This window comes from Mya arenaria, chromosome 8, assembly GCF_026914265.1.
Source record: "Mya arenaria isolate MELC-2E11 chromosome 8, ASM2691426v1".
In the NCBI taxonomy this organism is placed as follows: Eukaryota; Metazoa; Mollusca; class Bivalvia; order Myida; family Myidae; genus Mya; species Mya arenaria.
In genome coordinates, this window is record NC_069129.1 from 15,822,547 (window position 1) to 15,847,098 (window position 24,552).

Consider the following 24,552-nt stretch of genomic DNA (forward strand, 5'->3'; position numbering starts at 1 on the left):
ATGTGACTGCCTCTGTTTCAGCGAAAAATAATTAAAACAACTTTGTCCGCTTGTTATTTGCATTTTTATTTTTATTTTTGGCTGCCAAATATACGAAATTCAACCATCGGTTTTATTGCAGAATAAAATAACATCAAATAACAGACGTTGCAAATTGGAGCCATTTGTGCTAAGGTCAAACTATTTTGCCATTCGTTTAGCATAAGCAAACGTTTGAATGAAACTTGAATTTTATTTGCAGACTTTGAACGGCTTTAACTATTTATAAATTGCACCATAACGTGCACGCTTTCTGCACATCAAAAGAAACATTTTGAACAGTTTAAAAAGTCATTAAAAAGCAATAAAGTATATTTTTTGCTTAATTTATGTTTTCTCAGATCCTAATCTCTTTGTTGAATAACTTTTTATTGGAAACCCCAGGATTGTATGAATTTAATGGCAGCCTCTTTAGTGAAATCAAATTTGAAATGCAATTTATGACAATATTGATCAATAATGGCTTAGGTATAATCAATAAAAGCGTTTAAATGGGTATACTTTAAACATTTTGCTCACGCTGAGCTGCGGTTGTCAAGTGTTTGCATTTTCAGGAGACTGTAATTTTCTTTTGTCGTGAGAATTGCTATCATGCAGTGGCACATTGCCCCCAGACCTTCACAAAATGGGACAGAGAACGCATTAAAGACAAATTCTAGTTTTTATCTATGAGGTAGGAGAGGATTGTGCAAACAGTAAATATATTTTAAATTGGTTGTTGCTAAATCATGATTACAGCTACCACTTACAAGTGGATGTCATTATTCATCACGAGTTGACTTGCATAAGCAAACTTGTTCAAAATGTAAATAAAGTCATAAAATGTTTTGAAAGACGGTTGAAAATTTGCCTTTAACCATTTAATTAAGCGACTGTCTATCTAGAAGGAAATTGCGTCAATGTTTAAAGTTGATACTGATGATGATGATGATGATGATGATGATGATGATGATGATGATGATGATGATGATGATGATGAGATGATGATGATGATGATGATGATGATGATGATGATGATGATGATGTTGATGATGATGATGATGATGATGATGATGATGATGATCATGTTGGTGATGGTGCTGCTGGTTGTGGTAGTGATAGTAGTAGTGGTGGCGGCGGTGATGATAATGAGTTGTAAAACGCCTAATTGAAAAATCAACATATTCACTTAATTTAGCATAACTCATCAATCATACCTACCATACACATGGCTAGCCTGAGCTATGAACGTCTCGGCCGTTGTAGGGAAAGGTGGTGACATTTGTGACTTTAACGTCCTAATATGACCGTGTTGATTAGAAATCTACATTTGCATATTTAAGCCCACTTTCTTTAATTATTGTATAGTAGCAACATGTACACAATTGATACATTTACTCTATACTAGTAATTGAATACATATTGTTAAAACTTCCAGTACGCCTAGAATCATGGAAATTACCTCGATATAGAAAACGATACATGAAATACAGTTAAAAATTATTTCACGAATTGATTATTGATATTGGACATGGATAAGCTGTTTTAAGTTCATAAGTTTCTCATAATTAGAAAATGGTTCGTATTTATGTCATCATTTATTCACACAAAAATCGTTTCCCTACAATATAAAATGTTAATATCTTTATACACAGTCTATTCTTATGATTTTTTTCCATTCCTTTATTGGATCTGAGAGCAATGTTTATCATTCATAATTCATAATAACATTCCTATAGCATACTTGTCGTTCATTATCTTCCCTAAGCGTGGGGTTATGTATATGGGCATGCATATTTTATCAATTTTTCCTGCCTTTGTAATGCTGTCATGCTTCTTTTCAAGGCGCTCGTTCTCCGTTCTCCTGTATGTCGGCAGGGAATAATTTTAAAACTTTGTTAAAACTTAGTTATTTTACTTATTTTTTATGAACAAACCGGCAGATTCTTATTTGAACATAATTTGCAATTTTCAAAAAAATCCAATTTTCAATCGCGTTGATTTAACCAGTTTTTATTTTAATAATATAATAAATTCAATACATATGTTATATCAAATAGACAGATAATCACAAAATAATCATAATAGTCAATATTTGTAAGTATAAGAAAGCAAGAATAATTCCTACTAACAAGTAAAGTACACATTTACAAAATTGAAAAGTCAGCATGAATGCTTTTTCTAAGTCTCTGATCTTCTGTACATCATCAAAAGAATTAACATGTGGTTTGAAGTACAAAAATTGACAATAGCGTTATTAAAGCGTTTCGGCAAAAATTCAATTTTTGTCACAGTTTTTTTATAATTATTAACAAAATAGATCCTTTGATTCTGTTTTATTACTGTTACAAGCATTTTGTTGACATTTCAAACGAGATTATTGTTTACAATGTTTGACCTAAACAAACGTGAAATAGTTCCTTTGACATAAGTTCTAAGATTGGTTTGTTTATGAACGAATATTCATAAAAAAATGTACTCACACCGTTAATGAGAGGGCATTTTTCATGAAATTTCTTTTTTGGGAGTCACTTATTTTCAATTATTACATTTTAATTTGGTACATTGGCTAGTGTAATTACAGGTAGGCTGTCGACACAGTAAACCACAAGGACTCGTAACGAGCACGGTGCACGAAATACCGAGCATTCAAACCCACATTTAACCATTATTTGATTGTATACCTTATAATGCATGGCACGTGTCAATTGCTCAGTGTTCATCACGTATCTGATAAGTCTTGAATGTGAGTTTTTTCCTCTAATATAAGACACGCACCTTGCGAACTTGTGCAGCGACAATTTAGTACACAATGTGTCATTTTTGTCTTTTGATTTATTTTCTCCACTAGAACACAAATCAATGAGAATCATTGTTAAATAACTCTAATATTTGCGATAGGGATATGTTTAATATTTGCCTGTCAAAAATACTAATTTCATATCACTTATGGCACCAATTAGTATGATGTTTATCTGTGACCAAAATCTCCAATATCTTCATACATCACCTCTTGTACACGCACGCGACACTGCGACCAGTTGTCGGATATAATCTGAGATTAAGGCCGCCCGCGGGTCTCCGATACCACTGCCGGTAAATTACAAAACCAAGCCGTGTGCTCCAAAGGATTTACGGTTGCCCACGACAGGTGCGCCATCAGCTTGACCGGGCCCGGACAAAACATTGTTACCGGTGTCTTAACACGATCACTGCTTCTTATGAGCAACGCGATATGCGGTGTCTAATGTTGATGTTCATATTGTTAATATCTTTATTATTAAAACTTTTGTTGATTCCCTGTTTTAGGAAGGGTTTAAAGCTGCACTCTCACATATTTTCCGTTTTTATAACTTTAAAAAAAATAATCTTCGAATGAGCAAACTTTTGCGTAAATATCTGCAATCCAGTGATAAAAGACTGCTGACAAAATATTAGATCGCAGATTTTCATATTACAGTTCGAAAACTAATATTTTATGGCTTAAAGCGTTACTAACGGTTTAAGAAAAAAAATGAACTTAAAAAGAAATTATGTGTATATGTTTTTGCCAGCTGTGTTACATGAATGGTTTACGTGCATTTTCACATAAACTGGCTCGTTCCATGACCAAAAAATAAAAGTTGTCAAAACGTTCAATCTGTGAGAGTCAGCTTTAAAATAGAGTATCGGGTTTCAGTTTTCATTTAGTTTTACCAGGTCATTTTCAAAGCTCGCTATACAGTCGTACAGATCTTGGTAAACTGTTTTAAGTCACGGTATCATTTCTATTAAAACACTTTTTTGTCTTAAATCTATACATGTCCCACGCTGTGAGAAAGATAAAATGGATGATAGTTTGAACAAAACAATGTTCAGTGGCTGTAAAGATGTGTTGAAATGATTTATGTAAATTGCAGTAAATGATAAAACCAATTTGCAAATGGAACGTTTTGAAGCTACCGGTAAATACAAGTAATCTGGCCATTTTATCTTGTTTGGTCATGGAAATTGACTCCGTTTAGTACGTTGTGTATCTAATGGATTCTCACATTCGGTGCAAAATAATACAAAAATATTGTTATTTCCATTGCTACGGTTATTCTTAACAGATGGTGACCTTTTCATTAAGATTTCAATTCGATAAATGACCATGAATCATTCATTCAGAAAGAGTCTCGGTCAGTAGTAGGTCTTATGACCATATATAAGCAGTTACACGGTCATCGAAAACTACTTGTACAAATAAAGAGCAATTTTTAATACAAATTATAAACAAACATGACTCGATCAACTCTTGCTGACAGTTTAAAACATGGTATTCAATGAATGTCAATATTACAACTCGGTAAACTGTGTATGTATTGCATTATGCAAGTAAAGACTCATCTTATTATCAATAGCCCCTAAAGCGGCAATTTTTATCAACTATCATGCTCGATCGTAAGATAAAGGTCGGGGTAAATGAACATTAATAAGTTCATATTTTGATAAATGGGCCTGGAGAACCACCTGAAGTATGTTCGTACAGTCAAAATATTGAAATTACATTGGCATACATATCAGTGCAAATATAAGTGATTTTCAATCTTTAAAATGCTGACAGTGCAAAAAATTAGATGTATCAGGTAGGAGGACGTTATTGCAGTGATATTAATGGACGAGTGTGTGTTTCATATATAGAACATTAAAAGCAAAATCGTGTAGGTCGGTACATTGTGCAATATATTTAATGGTCGTCGTCATTTAAAATACCAATTAATCACAACATAAACACTTTTTATCTTCAGATGAACTGGAGCCGATTGCGCACTAGCGGAACTGAGAACGTGTTTAAGGGATCCCAGCTGGTAACCAGCGTCCTCGAACGCCACAACCAACACTTCCGTAGCAGAGCAGCGGCGCTGAAATTCTGCCGACAGCTCTTTAACGACGGAGTTATACGCGGAGTATTTGGTGCTGGCAAATTTGAGGACTCCGTACAGCTTTACACCTGGTCGGCTCAACATGGTCCAAATATGACGTCACAACATGGTCCAAATATCACGTCACAACATGGTCCAAATATGACGTCACAACATGGTCTGAATATGACGTCACAGCATGGTCAAAATATGACGTCTCAACATGGTCCAAACATGACGTCACAACATGGTCAAAATATGACATCATTTCACTCCGATCTGACCACTAGCCCGTCGAAATCCTACGGTTATTCTAGTGCGGATATAACTCTGACTAAGCGTGAACTATATCAACAAAAGGAAACCATACGACCCATAGACCATTCAGTAGCTCGCGATTCGAGTAGAAATGTACCTTATACACATGACGTGAACAATTACTTTCGAGAAATGCAAAACGGTGTGGGAGAGAACCATGGTCATCGTGTCATGACGTCACATTCTCAAATACCAAGCTACCAAACATCCTGGAATTTACAGCGAGCAAGCACGGCATCTAGCGAAAGTTCAGTGGACATTTTGTCTCATGCATACGGAAAACACAAAGATAAGCCAACCGTGAAAACTTCATATACGTCACCCTCTAATTCGCATTCGCATTCGCATTCACGTGACCATGACGTCATACCGGAAGAAGGCCCAGAAGACCCACTTCCGGTCATGGAGAGAACTCAAACGAGCACAGAATATGATGGAACGTCGAGTTTTCCACGGAGCGTTAACACAGATACATCCGCAACTAATGACGTAGAAACTATGACGTCACCGAGACGGTGGCAGCAAGACTATCAGAGTTCATACTCAGATAATGAAAAACAATTAATAGAACAAATGCGTCGTATGAAAAAGGAACATTCGCATATTTTGAGAACCTATGAGGAAAGGATTAATAAATTAATGGCAAAAATGCACGAATTGCGAAGTATTGCTGAAATGCTCGAGAACTCGAGTACAAAGTCTTCGCCATATGCCATGATCAACAACAAAACTGGGGTCCTTAACTTCTTAAGTGAGTATGCTTTAACGTACTGTTTTGGCCAAAGAAAAAAGGGTACAGATTTCGATTTCAAATTTAAAAAGAAATTGTGCCCGATGCATCAATTTCGTTTTGTTTTTTTGCAAAACAAATTAACAAACAACAATTGGCTGGGATTTCAGACAGGGGCGGTGGGAATCACAATTTAAATATTTTCTTCGGCCTTAAAGGTTAAGTTCAAATGTGTCTGATAGCCTAGGCTGAATCCATTAAATACGGGGAGGTCAACATTTTCCACTTTTAACGAAAGGGCATTATCATTTTGTGATCTATTAATTACTCTAAGAGGCGGAGCCGTTATCTTCATAAAAGCCATAGCACGTGCGACAGATGCTGGTACCGGAAAACAATCAGCAGACTGGTCTTAGATAAATACCTGGGGTAGAATACGAATTATTACTATTGTCCGCTGTGAACCAGTCAAAATATTAATTTTACGGATTTTAGCATCCTTTTATTGGCTATCTTTAAAAGTCATAAATCAATATTTCAATATAATGGAAATTATATGGCGGTTAATAGGGTCGGCGACTGCAAAGCTGTTTATTAATTGAACTTAATTATTTTTCTAAGCTATCTTTCATTCCATTTTGATTGCAACTTGTACCAATATAAAATATTGACAAAATAACATTTTCAATAGAATAGTGCTCTTGGAGTCAGATGCTGTGAATTTAAGACGGAAAATCGGACAAGCGGTCAAAGACCCTATGACTATTAGAGACAACACATGCATACATAAAAAATATGTTTCTACTCATGTTAGCTATTTTGTTTTGAGTCCGGAATAATATTATCACAAATTATTTGCTGACGATGTTGAAATGTTGTCTTTACGTTCTGTGTCAAGGTTCTAAGACGGATCATGACCGGAAGTCGATTGGACCTGCGACCGGAAGTGACGGTGAGGCACCCCCGCCGCTTCCGCCCCGACCCGGCCGCGGGAGCCGACTTTATCCGAATAAGCCATATTTACAGACGGACGCCAAGATGACTTCTTTACCATGGACACGGATTATCCTGAAGGACGAAAGTAAGTAGTTAACTACCGAGAGGCAGTTTTTGAGTATGTGTTTCACCGACGGTTCGCAGAACCAAGATTTTTGATGACACATAAAAAAGGTATACTTTACGTCAACATTAGCGTCTGCGAAATTGTCTTCCTTTCTTGCGGTAGTCTTTACATTGAAGGGCATCTAACGCAATACACCATACAATTATACTTAAACTACTTAAGATATCAAGAATATTTCTATGTATCATGTTAAAGCTGCACTCTCTCAGATTGAACGTTTTTTACAACTTTTTTGTCTTGGAACGAGCCAATTTATGCGAAAATGCATGAAAGCCAGTGATATAAGACTGCTGAAAAAATGAGGATCGCAGATTTTCATATCTAAGTTAAAAAAAGAAGATGTTTTATGCATTTAACTTAAACCGTTAGTAACGCTTTTACCTACAAAATATTAATTTTCGAACGGAAATATGAAAATCTGCGATCTGATCGTTCGTCAGCAGTCTTATATCACTGGTTTGCAGATATTTACGCATAAATTGGTTCATTCCATGACAAAAAAATAAAAACGTTCTCAAAACGGTCAATCTGTGAGAGTGCAGCTTTAACGTTCTTAAAATTCTTACGGAATGCTTTACAACGTAGACATTGGCGTCCGCAAATTCATTAAAAGAAACATAACTGCAATTTACTTTAAAAAAACAACTGACAAGACATTTAATGTGACCTGACATGACAAACTCTTGCGTAAAATCTGTGATCATATTGCAATGAACACATGCTATCTGGCTGCACCCTAGACTCCATGTGAATAGAGCGACACGCAATACCCTTGTTTTTGACAGATAGAACAATCAAAATTAGATCGTTTTGACAAGCTTTGAAATAAGGAATGCCGTGATGAGTAGTAGGTCATGAAAAACACAGACAATTGCCATATAGAGCCCATTTTGAGGTTGCTTCATCTTCCTTAGGCCAAGGGAAAATTGGTTGGGGTTAAATTCTTTTAAAAAACAGGTAGGGTAGGTCGACTTTTTATTTTTTATTTTATTATTAAGCTTATGTAAGAACTCTATTGTCATCATTGGAGGATTGTGGTAATCTTCTGTATAAAGCTTTAAAGATTTTAAACTATTTTTTGACACACACAAAATGTACTAATACATACAAAAATAAAGAATTTTTTTACCAACAGACTATAAAAATGATAGGGTTGGCGCCTATTTTCGTAGGTAGAGTCGGGTAACCCGAACCAAATGTATTTTTAGGCCTTATAATAGTTATGTTATAAAGTTATGTTTTCAGTGCTACTGTACTTGAAGCTAGAATCATAACTAAGAGTTTAAGGGCGTTGCAATACACATGCAGTTTAACGTCAGTGATACATCATCTCCAGAATCTGTTTTATTCAAATGAGCGCAATCATTTTTTTTTCGTATTCTTTTAAATTGCGTATATCTGTCTTATTTGATATTTAAATAAAAAGAGCCATTTTTCTTTAATTACTAGGACATTTCCTTGTTAAAATGTGTTGCAAGATGTTCCTTGTTTTTCATGGGTGGCTTCTGAAATTACTGCTAGAAGAAAAGCGAAACTAATGTATTCCGAATTATTGTCAACGATAGTGTATTGTTGAGCAACTGAATGATACAATTCAAAATATTTTACGGCAAAAACTACAGAAATATGTCATGTTCTGGTTTCAATGCTTTCGACTGCGTATGCATACCCATGTCCGTTGCCTTTTTGTCATTAACTATTTTTGAAAGATTTAAGACAGTTATTTACTTCATAACAAGTTAACCAAATGTATATTTTGGAAAGTATGTGTTTGTTGTAGTAATTTATACGGTTAACGGTTTATGCGTTCATAATTTGTGAATTCTTTTTCGAAATTTGGCTTCTTCGAATTGCATGTAGACTATGTATGGGATACCGTTAGTTAATTCATTATTTGTAAGTAAATAATTTAAGGTATCACATACACAATATGGTAGGGAATTTTGGATGCCAGGCGACCCCATATTATTTGGTTTCCACATGCATGGTTAGTTTCTAACGAGAAAGAATATATGTTAACATTATACTAAAAAAATGTTCAAAGGGCACCTTTTTATGTACATGAATGCAAAGGATATTTCTGTTTCGACTTCATTTGTAATAATGAGCAAAATACAAGATAAAATAACTGCAAAAAATATTTCCGGCCATTTTTAACATATTAGTAGTATCAGCAAGTTATACCCATAATAATAATACCCAAATAATATGGGGCATTTAACATTTCGATCGTATTAGATACTTAGCTTATTTGTGGCTCTTACTGTTGTCATCCTGACATTAAACATGGTAGCTCGATACCTTAATTAACCGGAACTACGTGAGCAATAGTTGTGATGTCACTTCCTTTCGTTTACTGTTTCTGACGAAGAGTAAACCGGAAACTATTCATTTGGCAATATAAGAAAGGTGTATTATGTTTTCTCCGCAAGGTGGCGAGGAGCAGGCGACAATCTGGCACACGATGATCGAACCTAAACTGGACTCGGAGGAAATCGAACGGTCAGTTTATATAAAATTTATTCATATAAAATTGATGTAAATAAAGTAAAATCAGGGGCGGATCCAGCAATTGACGTTTAAGGGGGTGTAATTAGGCGTGCTTCCTCTTGATATACGCCCCTACATCATAACCGAAAGTATATGGCGCAAACTATTTGCATGGGAGTTTGAGGTTACTCCCCGGTCAAGGAAATTTTGATAATTTGTAGTCTGAAATGGTGATTTTGTAGCGTATTTTAATACCTTTTTCTCCCATATTGAAATAAAAAGTAAATTTGGACAATTTTTTTTTGGGTGTGGGGGGGCGTGAAAATGAATTGATATAATACGTTGTATTATAATTCGAGTGGCCATAACGCTGGTGTTGTAGTAATAACTACAATTTTATGGTTGTTGCTAGGTTTAGTACGCGAGTCAACTGTCAAGAGTCAACATGTTTCTGTGTAATTGTAATGACGTAGTTATACATCAGCAAAAACGGGGCATGGCTATTCTTTTGTAAAGAAAAGGTTCTATTTTGCTTCATCATTAACATCTCTCAACTATACATTTTTGCATGTGATTCTCTCCCCTGAACATACAGAAGTCTTCAACATTTACCTCCCTTGTTCAGGTTGTTCAGTGTACCGGTGGCCTCACAAACGGACGGGGCGACACTCTATGACGATCTCATCATACGTAGAGGGCGCTCAAGACAACAGGTATTAGACAGGACGATGTTTGCTAACTTGCCGAATTGTTCATAAAATAGCTTTAAGTTAGATAAATTGCCTAAATGGTTTTGCATAATCTGCTCAACAAGTTTTATAGCCACTCGAAAATCACATTCTTTAAACCACCATAAAATAGTGTGTTATGTGGAAAGTATTTTCAATAAAGATAAAAAGATCGTAAAAATGCATGTTTTTTTTTCCTTATTAGCTCGTCAGTATTTACGACACCGAACGCTCTCAACGGATTGTCGTCTGCATGAAGTGCTTGCGCGCGACCCTGAATGACGTCATTTCTTCTGTGTCGACGCTGGATACGTCACAGGTGAACCACGACGGACTTGCAGAGTTAATGGAGCTACTGTCTCCATCACAAGACATTGACAGAATCCTGTATCACGTGAGGAAGAAGGGCGCAGGTAAAATTGAAATTCATGTGTGTGTGTTTTTACTTGGTTAAATCCTCTCCTTAGACTTCCAAAAACCGTTTACATCGCATGGTCAAGCCATAATACAGCAAAAGGGCGCGGACTTGCCTTATATACTTTATTAATTTGTTTAATCAAGAAAACATTTTACTCGCTTTCGATACGAATCCTAGATCAAGTACTTTTTAAGTAACTATCTGACGCTAGGCTTGTTTGTGACGACACAACGTATCATCGGCATCCACGGTACACATTCTGTTTACACTGTTCAAGTATCCGACATTGGTCAAACCAGGACTTCAAAACTATTCACCAGAGGACATTGTAAAGAGTTATTGTATACATTGAAGTAAACAATCGTTTTTGTTTAGTCAAAAAATAAAATAAAAAAGCAACAATACCAAATTGCTTTCCCCTTCAGGCCATCTAGATCACCCCGAGTACCTTGTGTTCGAGCTATCCAAGGTTGACCACTTCCGGGACAGACTCGAGTTTATCCGCTTCCGGTTCCGGCTCCTCCTACACCTGTTCGAGATTGGTGAGACGTTTAAACCGATAGCTAAGCGTATATAGTCTTTTTAACCTTTTATATGATGTTTAGGTTGTCACATTTACCAAAAGTACAACAACAGTAAAACATAGCAAAAACAACTCCAGACTCAATGTTTGTTTATCGTTTGCACTTTTAAAAGTATGTGGTCGTAATTTCGCCTCTTTTACTTTGTTTTTTTATGTATGTTTTCCAGACCAACAGATGAGGGAATTAAATACTGCCTGTGATGAGATCACAAGCAGGTACAGTTACTGTTTCTGACAACATAACACAATGTGGCAAAACCGATTCCACCACTTACTTCTACACCATTTGCTAGACATGTATCACTACCAATACAAGTTGTTTTCTCATGAATGTTTTAAAACTGAAGATTGTTTAAATTATGCAAGGTTCTTTGTTAATAATTTCTTGTTTTGCGACGATTTCTGACCTAACATTTACCACGGATTTGATTAATTTGTGATATTAAAACATCGTAACCCTTTCAATGACCCTCTAACCACCTATGTTTCCGGTCATGCGCAGTACGCCCCTCAAACAGCTACTTGAGACGGTTCTTGCGGTGGGGAATTACCTGAACGGCGGCACGGAATGCGGACAGGCGGACGGTTATGGATTGGACGTTCTTAACAAAGTAAAGGAATTGTCGGACAGGGTACGTTGTCTAGTGTTTGGCACGTCGAAACGGTCACTGATGCATTTAGAGCTGCACTCTCACAGATTAAACGTTTTAACAACTTTTATATATTTTTGTCTTGGAAAGAGCCAATTTCTGCGAAAAGACATGAACACCAGTAATATGAGACTGCTGACAAAAAAATAGATAGCAGGTTTTCATATTTATGATATTTTTTATGTGTTATGCATTTTTCTTAAAGCGTTAATAACGCTATTACCCATAACTCATTTATTTTCGAACGTAAATAAGAAAAACAGCGATCTGATATATTGTCAGCAGTCGTATATCACTAGATATCAGATATTTACAAAAGATGTCTTATTCCAAGACACGAAAGAAAACAAGTTTTCAAAACGGTAAATCTGCCAGCGTGCAGTTTTAAAGTATTCATTGTACAATAACCCGGGGCAGTGATTACTAACAGTCTCTAGTCTGAGTTCAGACTCAAGACTCATTATGGCAAAAATTCATTTTATTGTAATTTTCCTTCTGTCAGAGCATTGATTGTAAACTTTGCGGAAATATATTACTATTTGAATGTTTTACTTGTATTTACATATTTTGTTAAAGAAATGGAATAAACATGTGCTTTTCTGAGTCTGGACTTGGACTTGAGACTGTTTGTCCCGTATCTTGAGACTGTTTGTCCCGTATCTTGAGACTGTTTGTCCCGTATCTTGAGACTAAGTTTGAGACTCGGACTCATAAAAGCAAAATCTATAATAATAATAATAATAAATATAAATAATAACAAGAAGGGGACAAAACTGGATTCTTTAACTGAAAATAAAAGGAACATAACATATCATATTTAACAGCATCTTTTATCCTTGTTCGTTTCCTTTATCGTACAGGACGGCAAGGGGACGTTACTCGAATTCGTCTTAAAGACGTACTGTGCCGTGTATGAGAGTGAGGTGGACATTGGCTGCCCGACGCGCTTCCGGTTACCGGAGCCGTCCAACATGCGGCACGCGGCTTCCGTCTCCTTTGAGGGGATCCAGGACGCCCTGTCCAACATACACGCCGATCTGAAACACGTGCGAGAAAAGGTGAGGGGAAGACACAAGGGCTATTAAAAGAAAATGGGGGCGTTTAAAATAAGGGCCTGTTCAATCATTTGCCCCCTATTAAACTAAGGAGCTGTTCGATACAGAGCGTATTGAATAGAAAGCTTACTGGATACGGTGCTCAATCATAGCTGCAGATATAATATACACTCAATGAATTAGCAAAATATTACGTATTGAGCGTATTAAATGAACGGAAATAAACATAAAAAATAAATCTCGAAAAAAATACATACATAAATATTTACTTGTCTTGAGTCCTCAGGTGAAACACAAGAAGATGATTTTTATCGTATTTGTAATAACGTTGGCTAGACTTGAAATCCGACTCGCATAATTTAAGCAAATGTATTAATAAAATGCCTTCATAACAAAGTTTTTCGTAAAACATGCTAAACCTCCCATGAAAACAAATTGTTGTACTAAGGCGGTGGTTTTCATAATATGGGTAATGGTGTGTGTGTTCAAACGTACTTTTTTTTCCAGCTGTTGGACCCAGCCATTAACAAGGATACCACCCGCCCCATGGATAGCTTCCGGGTCACTGCCGAGAATTTCTTCGCAGCAGGTACAGTAACAGCGCTATATTCCTATACTTACTTCATACAAGGGTAATGCTCCATCGTCCTCCATGATTGGCAGTTAAAATGTATATGGTGATCTGCTTGTCCTCCCGACCCATTGCGCGAGTATCGATAAGTCGTTTTTCTTACATATATCTTGCAGCCAAACTGTTTGAAGCATCACTTCCGAGTTCTTTAACAGTCTCCGCATGAACCGCAACTCGGTGCTTACTCTGTCCGTAATCTATGCGGCGGTATTTTCCCTTACAGTAATATGTAAGGTGCAGGTTCTACCACTCTGTAAGCACTTTGTCCGAAATGTTTGCAATGGTTATTCCCCTTACAGGAAATTCTACCATTGACTATAGACTACAACCAATTCATACACCGTCCTTTTATTTGAGCGACTTACTACATGTGTCTGTATGTATGTAATGGACATATTGTTTGGTTAAAATTAGACAGTTCAAAATGAAAATAGACAGATGAAGTAATGTATGTAAATAATGCTGGTATCCCGAACATGGGATAGAAGGGTAGAAAACATGGCCAAAAAAGATAATTGTTCAATATATTGGAATGAATATGTATTTAGTTTACAGAATGTGGGTTCGAGGAGACAATATTGCTGTAAATCAGGATCAGGTATCTGGTTATTGCAGTAGGCCACGTGACTTGGTCGGTTCATTTATTAGATCGTAAAATTCATAAATTCAAAAATGAACTATGGATATGTATGGTTCTTGTATTAACTATTAAACGAAATATTATTTCTGTTGTCGCTATAGCTCCCTTGGAATAAATGCGATTAATTTGTCTCACACAAATCTTACATTTGCCAGCGACATTGAGCACGAACGCGGTCCAAGGAAATGAGAACTCTAGCTGTCAACGTAATTTGTCCCATCTCTACATCTTGTCAAACATCAGCGGTTTTATTTCCCGGGAGAAAGTTACGGACGTGATCTATGGTGCAGATATTTGTCCCATTCGTTCAAGGTCTTTTCACAGGTCCTAGTCTCCAATTTAAGAGCTCATTCCAGTCCGTATTTCATATAAAGATTGTTTTGTGCACATTCTGATTGAGATTGTTTTGTGCACATTCTGATTGCGGCGATTCTGATTGTAGTTACGGTAAACAGGCTTTATCAGTTACGTCCCTGGCTTTATAAGTTAAGCCTCATGATTTTATTAGTTACGCCTCTGGTTACACTGCTTTGATATGAATATGAGTTATGCCCCCTCGGTATGTGAGTTATGCCCCCTCGGTGTGAGAGTAATGCCCTCTAGGTATGTGAGTTTCGCCCCCTTCGTATTCTGTTATGCCCCCTCGGCATGTGAATTATGCCCCCTCGGTATGTGAGTTATTCCCCCTCGGCATTTGAGTTATGCCTCCTCGGTATGTGAGTTATGCCCCCTCGGTATGTGAGTTATGCCCCTATGTATGTGAGTAATGCTCCCTCGGCATGTGAGTAACACCCCCTCGACATGTGAGTTACGCCCCCTCCGTATGTGAGTTTCGCCTCATATGTTTGTGAGCTACATCTCCTCGGTATGTGAGTTACGCCCCTTCATTATGTGAGTTACGACCCTCTCGGTATGTGAGGTACGCCTCTTATGTTTGTGAGCTACATTTCCTCGGTATATATGTGAGGTACGCCTCTTCGCTATGTAAGGTACGACCTCTCGGTGTTTGAGTTGCCCCCCCCCCCCCCCCCCCCCTGTGTCTGTATGGTAATTATTTCCCCTATTTATATGAAGAACGCCCACTGGGTAAATATGTAACGGTCATCGGTGTCTATTTTTCAGCTCTGGAAGTGATCGGTGAGCAAGAAAAGGTGCTACAGGACACTCGAGACGCATTCGACCGAACAACCACCTTCTTCTACGTCGACAAACAGCACGTGAGTACCAAACTTTAGCAAAACGTTGGAAGTGCCTTAACTACTCGGCCATCTCCTGCGAGCTTGGAAAGTGATGTTCCGATTGGCAATTTTATGTCACCTGTCCCATCCCAGTAGACTTACAACATGTACACGAAGTTATAAAAATAATGTGTTGTGTTATTTGCACATGTGCCTGCTAGTAAGAAGGTTAAAAGTACTGAATAATTCATAACAAAAAAGTGATAAATAAGGCAATTAAAAAATAAATTAGATGAACACGGCGTTTGCTTCTTTTCGTTTTGAAAAAAATAAATTGACTGGTCAACCAAGTAGTCTACTGACCATGATTATTAATAGTTTATAGTCAAACATGGCGTTGTTGTTAGTTTAAACATATTTTTTTCATTTCAAAGAAATATAAAGTATTATCCACAATGTACAAATGAATAACATATCAAATGTGTCTGATGTATTGGGAGACATTTGCTCAATTTAATGCTCAAATAACGTCCTTTTCATGTTGATTTATTCTGGATTGCAACAAGATCGATAATATAGCTTATAAGGTTATAAATTATATTGCATTAAGAAGTTACTAGCTAAGACTATAAAGTAACTTAACCGTGTTTAAATGATGCAATTAGGTTGAAGTCAATGTTATGCATATTTGTTGATTTGATTTAAAATGCTTAACTGAAGGAACATAACAAAAGAAAGGAGGTCAAACCGACCGATTGTTCAGAATTTTTGTTAAAGTTAACAACGTGATTGGCGACATGGTTGTTAACTTTTAAACGTGAACTATTTAATGATGTGCTTACATGTATAAATATAATAAAATAAAGGTGGAGCAATGGTCTTAAATCTTTTTAGAAATACAGTTGATCCTTAAGTTTCCAGAGCAGTAAAGATTTGAATGTTGACAATGATGACGATAACAGCGTTGTTAACTTTTACAAAGTTCTCAATCGACCCATTTGTTGTGAACATTGGTCAATGAAGCAACTTAAAGGGGCATAGTATAGTTTGATGCATTTTTATTGTTTTACCTTAATGCATTACCATTAGACTTAACTGATACCCCCCCCCACCTCCCTCCCCAAAGTAAACATGATTTAGGTATAAAGTGGCTTCTATAAATGGATTTTTTAAACTATTAGCCACGTGGTCATACATTCCCAATTTGAATAAGCTCCAAAAACATTTCTAATATCTTTTATATGTAGGTTAATGTACATTTTTTGTTTCGATCATTCAATCGAAATGAGTTAAACTGCCTTAAAATATTATTTCACATGAACCTATAGTGTGCGCCTTTAACACCACGCCGTCATGACAACATGAAATCAAATCAAGTGGTGTTCGATATTTTTCAGGAAATGTTATACAGCACTTTACATGTATGTGTCTCCGAATGTCCCTTTGTAATTCAATAAGCCTCTCGGAATTTCTGAGACAATACAGAGAATGATGTTAAAAAATAAATCAAGCCCTAGAAAGTCAATACAAGAACAGAGTCTGGTACCGGGGAAATGTCATTCTGTTGTTCTTTTCGACAATAGCATGAAATACAATATTTGTTATGCAAATACAATGTTAATGCATAATATATTGGAACATTGATTATATGGCTTGCCGATTAGGCATAGGAATCTCACCATATGTAAATAATGAATTAGTTATGAGCATCATTGGATCGTCTGAGAGCAACATTATGTTCATTTTGCTATTTGTATAATTGTTATACGTGAACGAAAAATCATATATATGAAACCGTCTTTCATATACACTATTTCCTACCATGTAACCTTGACCCTTCTTTCATATACACTATTTCCTACCATGTAACCTTGACCCTTCTTTCATATACACTATTTCCTACCATGTAACCTTGACCATTCTTTCATATACACTATTTCCTACCATGTAACCTTGACCATTCTTTCATATACACTATTTCCTACCATGTAACCTTGACCCTTCTTTCATATACACTATTTCCTACCATGTAACCTTGACCCTTCTTTCATATACACTATTTCCTACAATGAAACCTTGACCCTTCTTTCATATACACTATTTCCTACCATGTAACCTTGACCATTCTTTCATATACACTATTTCCTACCATGTAACCTTGACCCTTCTTTCATATACACTATTTCCTACCATGAAACCTTGACCCTTCTTTCATATACACTATTTCCTACCATGAAACCTTGACCCTTCTTTCATATACACTATGTCCTACCATGAAACCTTGACCCTTCTTTCATATACACTATTTCCTACCATGTAACCTTGACCATTCTTTCATATACACTATTTCCTACCATGTAACCTTGACCCTTCCTTCATATACCCTATTTCCTACCATGAAACCTTGATCCTTCTTTCATATACACTATTTCCTACAATGAAACCTTGACCCTTCTTTCATATACACTATTTCCTACCATGTAACCTTGACCCTTCTTTCATATACACTATTTCCTACCATGAAACCTTGACCCTTCTTTCATATACACTATTTCCTACCATGAAACCTTGACCCTTCTTTCATATACACTATTTCCTACAATGATACCTTGACCCTTCTTTTATATACACTATTTCCTACACTATAACTTTGACCCTTCTTTCCAATACACTATTTCCTACCATTTAACTTTGACCATTCATTCAAATACACTATTTCCTACCACGTAACCATGATCATTCTTTCATATACCATATTTCCTTCCATGTAACCTTGACACTTCTTTCAAATACACTATTTCCTACCATGTAACCTTGACCATTCTTTCATATACCATATTTCCTTCAATGTAACCTTGACCCTTCTTTCAAATACACTATTTCCTACCATGTAACCTTGACCATTCATTCAAATACACTATTTCCTACCACGTAACCATGACCATTCTTTCATATACCATATTTCCTTCAATGTAACCTTGACCCTTCTTTCAAATACACTATTTCCTACCATGTAACCTTGACCATTCTTTCAAATACACTATTTCCTACCATGTAACCTTGACCATTCATTCAAATACACTATTTCCTACCACGTAACCATGACCATTCTTTCATATACCATATTTCCTACCATGTAACCTTGACCATTCATTCAAATACACTATTTCCTACCATGTAACCTTGACCATTCATTCAAATACACTATTTCCTACCACGTAACCATGACCATTCTTTCATATACCATATTTCCTTCAATGTAACCTTGACCCTTCTTTCAAATACACTATTTCCTACCATGAAACCTTGACCATTCATTCAAATACACTATTTCCTACCATGTAACCTTGACCATTCATTCAAATACACTATTTCCTACCATGTAACCTTGACCATTCATTCAAATACACTATTTCCTACCATGTAACCTTGACCATTCTTTCATATACCATATTTTCTTCAATGTAACCTTGACCCTTCTTTCAAATACACTATTTCCTACCATGTAACCTTGACCATTCATTCAAATACACTATTTCCTACCATGTAACCTTGACCCTTCTTTCAAATACACTATTTCCTACCATGTAACCTTGACCATTCATTCAAATACACTATTTCCTAACACGTAACCATGACCATTCTTTCATATACCATATTTCCTTCAATGTAACCTTGACCCTTCTTTCAAATACACTATTTCCTACCATGTAACCTTGACCCTTCTTTCAAATACACTATTTCCTACCATGTAACCTTGACCATTCATTCAAATACACTATTTCCTACCATGTAACCTTGACCATTCTTTCAAATACACTATTTCCTACCATGTAACCTTGACCATTCATTCAAATACACTATTTCCTACCATGTAACCTTGACCATTCTTTCATATACACTATTTCCTACCATGTAACCTTGACCATTCTTTCAAATACACTATTTCCTACCATGTAACCTTGACCATTCTTTCATATACACTATTTCCTACCATGTAACCTTGACCATTCATTCAAATACACTATTTCCTACCATGGAACCTTGACCATTCTTTCATATACACTATTTCCTACCATGTAACCTTGACCATTCATTCAAATACACTATTTCCTACCATGTAACCTTGACCATTCTTTCATATACACTATTTCCTACCATGTAACCTTGACCCTTCTTTCATATACACTATTTCCTACCATGTAACCTTGACCATTCTTTCATATACACTATTTCCTTCAATGAAACCTTGACACTTCTTTTATATACACTATTTCCTACCACGTAACCTTGACCATTCTTTCATATACCATATTTCCTTCAATGTAACCTTGACACTTCTTTCATATACACTATTTCCTACCATGTAACCTTGACCATTCTTTCATATACACTATTTCCTACAATGTAACCTTGACCCTTCTTTCATATACACTATTTCCTTCAACGTAACCTTCACACTTATTTCATATACACTATTTCCTACAATGTAACCTTGACCCTTCTTTCATTTTCACTTTTTCCTACAATGTAACCTTGACCCATTTTCATTAAACACTATTTCATACAATGTAACCTTGACCATTCTTTCATTTACACTATTTCCTCCATTATAACCTTTGCCCTTTTTTCATTTACACTATTTCCTACAATATAACCTTGACCTTTCAGGTTACTCCCCAGCAGTTTTTCCACGTGTGGGCGGTGTTCCTGCACGACTGCAAGTACGTTTGGAAGCTGGCCCATAGACGACTCGCCCGCGAGAGGTTCGAGCTCGAGTTCAAATACAAAGGGCAACTGGTGAGCGATGTTATTATGTGAATTAAGCTCTGTAAAGTTAGATCGTTTGATAAACGAATGTTGACACTTGATGTTGTAGTCGGCGGCGTTTGAAAAGGGCAAATCAGACGGGCGTCAAGCACTCGTTTGCGATACGTTTGTTCAATATGATAACAAATAGTTACATACATAGTACACACTATCAAGCGATTTTGACTTCGGAATACTTCAAAGCTGGCTTAGTGCGTGTTTTAATTATCTAAGTATTAGTATTTAGAGGTTTGTGTCTTCGGAACACGTGTTTTTACTATTCAAATGTACCTTTTCATTTTCAGTCCGCGTGTTCGCTGCAAGGATATGGAATATTCCGAGCTGGGGTGATGAAAGGTGCAGACTCAATCATTACAACCGACCCCAAAACATCAACAGCACAGCGCAATAAAAACAATCGCTGGGCAGATGTCCCTGAAAATCAGACGAGACCAAATGTCCCGCCCAAACCGAACAGGTCCAAGAACCAGGACGAGACTTATAAGCCTTCTGGCGGCAGTGATAGATCGTCTTCTCCGAAACCCCTGACTTCAACTCCGCCCTCATCAGTGAGAAAACCACTGCCACAAAATCCAAACCAGAATGGTTCACCGCCGACTGGTTTCTCGTCGTTTGTTCCACCTAATTACGAAAACCAGTCAGAATTTGATCGTCTGCATCAAAATCATAGTCAATTTCATCATCAACATTCCATACCCGTAGTCTCAGGGATACTGAATCAGACACCTTCGTCAGTACACGAACACAGTCCTCCACCCGGAAGTGCCAACTACCGTAGTCCAGACATGACGTCATCAACAAATGCCACATCCAGGGATAAAAAGTCGCAATCTCAGTTTTCGCTCAAGACCTGGTTGAGACGCGAACGTGAGCAAGTCAGAAAAGAAGTAGAACATGATTCGATTGATCAAACTGATTCGAAACCGCAAAGTCCGTCCAGGTCATTTTCAAAGTTTAAAAACACAATGAAACAAAAGTTCTCGGGCGGAAGTTCAAAGAAAAACGAAGCATCTGATAGGAAATCAAAGGACCACAAGACACCAAATTCACTGTCAAATAGACATGCAACCGACAATCCTGTTTCACCATACGACATTCTAAGAACAAATCAACCAAGTACGTCTGCCGCATCTTATAAAGCAGACGACCAGCTTCAAAATGCTGAATCTGGTATACTAGCGAGTTTGGAGAGCGAGTTTGCAAATAAGCCTATCCCTGACACAATTATATCACCAATTGACGACCCAGATGCAGACGACATTTTGGTACAGGATCATAAACATGAACTCCAAAATGGCATCCCGCCGAAAATACGAAGAGATGAATTTTACAAAGATACCAGTGATATGAACAATAATGATAAGTTTGGTGTGAATTACAAACCAGAAACACTAAGAGAGGAATTTCCCTTGTATGGTCGTGTGCAAAAAGATCATACACATCGTGATTCATATTTGGCAAATTCTGAAAATACCTTTCTCACTCCGGTTGCAGAGTCTAAACGCATAGTTGGTATGGCAGCACCTATTTATAAAGCAAGAGTTATCAATAATTACGAAAACCAGGGTAAATTTGAAAATCCAAATATACCACGACAACAGGCTGAACCCGCGAAGCCCTTGCGGAATGGGAATTTAGACTATACACATACAAATAGCGATGTCCCAAATAACCATGACGTCATCACATACCCATATTCACGTCAAACCACAGAACATACAAGAAACCGTAGTTCTGATGAAGTTTTGAAGCCAAAGGCACAACAAAAACTGGTTGGAAGTAATCAACATTTTAATGGTGAGGTCTCTGCCTATGAACACCAGTCAAGATCTGTTGCCAGTAGAACGCCAGAAAAGAACGCGCCAGCAGCCGAAACACCACGAAAAAGAGCACTGTTAGGAAACAAGAACTACACTACACCAGGCAAAAGAGTACCAATGAACGTTCAGTCGATCGGTTCATTAATAGATAAGTTTGATAAAGCTGAAAATAATTCAAAAACGGGTGACAATAGTTCAAACAAGCCCGATGCTATGACGTCAACGCCTGTTGCTCACAGAAGGAATGGTTCAAACACGGACAGTAAAGACATGTCACCTCCATTACCACCGCGTGAAAGGAATCTAGCCCCACCAAGGTCGTCTGGCCAACAGTTTACACCCAATGAAAATGTGAATGATTCAAATATGACGTCACGATATACGTCACCAGATAATCGACAGCCTTTCTTTTCACCACAGTCAAGAACAGAAAATATATCGACCAACCAATTTTCACCACCTAGCGCTTATCCTGCACCTCAAGGTCAAACACCCGAATCACAAGGTCATTTCTCACGTCAGACGCCGAAAACTACACCAAACTCGCAGTCATATGGACAGTATACACCACAACTGTCGAATGGCTATCTACCAAACAGAGATACTCGTAACCAGTGTTCAAATTCTCGCGACCGTGTTATTCCCAATAGCAACGGTCTTAGCAACGGTTTCCATGACAATGGTGAACACGATCGATCTGATGACAAAGATGACGGCTACCGAGCAAAACTGCGGAAAGCGGCAAACTTTAACCAGTCGGCATTTGATAGAATGCCAAAAAATAGTCCTCAATACACTGGTAGAACGAGTTTTGGCTCTCCATATGAAGTCAGGGCCGGTTACTCTTATGGGTCAACGTCTGCAATGAAATCCCCTTTGAGCAATGATGAGGATATTTCTTACATGGCCATATAAAGTGTTTAAGGATGTCCAGACACTAAGCCTTGTTTTTATGTCAGAAGTTAATTTATTTTATGTATTATGCAATTATATTTTGTTTTGTTTTTCTAAAATTCTTGTTTACATATAGACGGATTTTTTTTTAAAGCAACACACTTGAAGAAATACATGAATATACAAGTATGCCAATGAGTGATTTGTAAGAACTGGTCATTAATCATTTATAGAAAGATGTGCTGATGGTGCGTGAAAATTAACTGCCTTTTAATGATTAGAACAAGTGATTATTTGGGTACATTTTATAAAAAAATGTTTGTCGAAATATAATGTTAAAGGAAATAATGTGTGTAGTATTTTAACAGTCTGTACCTGTTGGCACTTCTCTTTCATTTCGCTTCAATATTCATGGTGATTATAATTAGAATCATACAGATATTCGTTTGAATTGTTAGCTATCAAATTATATTAGCATATCTGTATTTACCTGAAAAGGGCTTTGTCTTTGCTATTAAATATTTGTATGATTCAATTGATCCACTGGAGTTATTGAGGGTTCTTTTCGTTCGGTTAATGATCAGTTCTATGGCGTAAATTCATTGCGTACATAAAATATCCGATGTTCAATTGTGTGAATCTCGGATACCTGATGACCGCGGATCATTTTGTATCATTTGAAAGGGTTTTATGAATAGTGAAAGAACATGTAAAACTACACCGACAAAAAAAAGATTTCAGGAAAGCTATTGGGCATTCGGAACTCCTCTGCCATTTTTATCGAAAACAACCTCGCATGTATATGAACGGTTTACATACTCAGAAATCGGTATGTTTAAGTCCGCCGCAAGTAGATCGCGTAGTAATTTAATTCAGCGGTTAAACTTAATGACTTAACTCTTGGGAATCTTAATTATGTTCGCAATAAAACACTTTACTGGCAATCAATTTAAACTTAGATCAATAAATACAAGCTTAAACACTACATTCTATTAATGATAAAAATTCAAAAAATTACGAAATACTTCTTTGTTTCGATAAAAATTACCGAGGAGTTCCGAATGGCTATTGAAATACAAATGTGAAATAGTCTATTCCTCGACAGATTTCATTTGAAAATAAGTAAAAAAATAATGTTCATATAAGTTATCAGTAAGAAAGAACCACTAATTATACCAAATTTTATGGGGTCACCAGCATCATTATTTAATATATCTGCTTATGGCTAGATACAACGAAAATCGTATTTATACAACAGATACCTATATACATTGTTTGGTCATAAGATCTGCGCTGTAGGTTTCTTTTCCAACATTTGCTTAAATATTGAAAAGCTTTTAATACTTATGACTTCAGCATTTTCACTCATGTTAGTTTATCCATTATAACAAGGCTAGGAAATAAGGTTTTATTTAACCAAATGGTGACTTAAGTTTGTAAGTAAATTAAATCGTTTTATGATTTATTTTCATGCCATATTCTGTATTTCATATTTTGATGATTTTTATTTCATGACAAGTTTATGACGAGTTTCATGACACTAATAAAATACACTTTACCTGT

General features: G+C 36.6%; 1 protein-coding gene across 6 annotated transcripts in view; it reads left to right on the top strand.

The window, feature by feature from the left end:
• Positions 1-24,552, top strand: part of LOC128243807 (uncharacterized) — a 49,602-nt gene extending 25,050 nt beyond the window's left edge. For all 6 annotated transcript variants that reach the window (XM_052961764.1, XM_052961761.1, XM_052961760.1 and 3 more), the window contains exons 2-14: positions 4,788-5,970; positions 6,848-7,030; positions 9,505-9,574; positions 10,188-10,275; positions 10,496-10,703; positions 11,134-11,250; positions 11,459-11,507; positions 11,794-11,923; positions 12,802-12,999; positions 13,504-13,585; positions 15,390-15,484; positions 20,117-20,245; positions 20,560-24,552. In XM_052961764.1, coding sequence (XP_052817724.1) covers positions 4,788-5,970; positions 6,848-7,030; positions 9,505-9,574; positions 10,188-10,275; positions 10,496-10,703; positions 11,134-11,250; positions 11,459-11,507; positions 11,794-11,923; positions 12,802-12,999; positions 13,504-13,585; positions 15,390-15,484; positions 20,117-20,245; positions 20,560-23,010 — 4,983 coding nt within the window. In that variant the 3' untranslated portion in view covers positions 23,011-24,552. The remainder of the gene's footprint in view (positions 1-4,787; positions 5,971-6,847; positions 7,031-9,504; positions 9,575-10,187; positions 10,276-10,495; positions 10,704-11,133; positions 11,251-11,458; positions 11,508-11,793; positions 11,924-12,801; positions 13,000-13,503; positions 13,586-15,389; positions 15,485-20,116; positions 20,246-20,559) is intronic.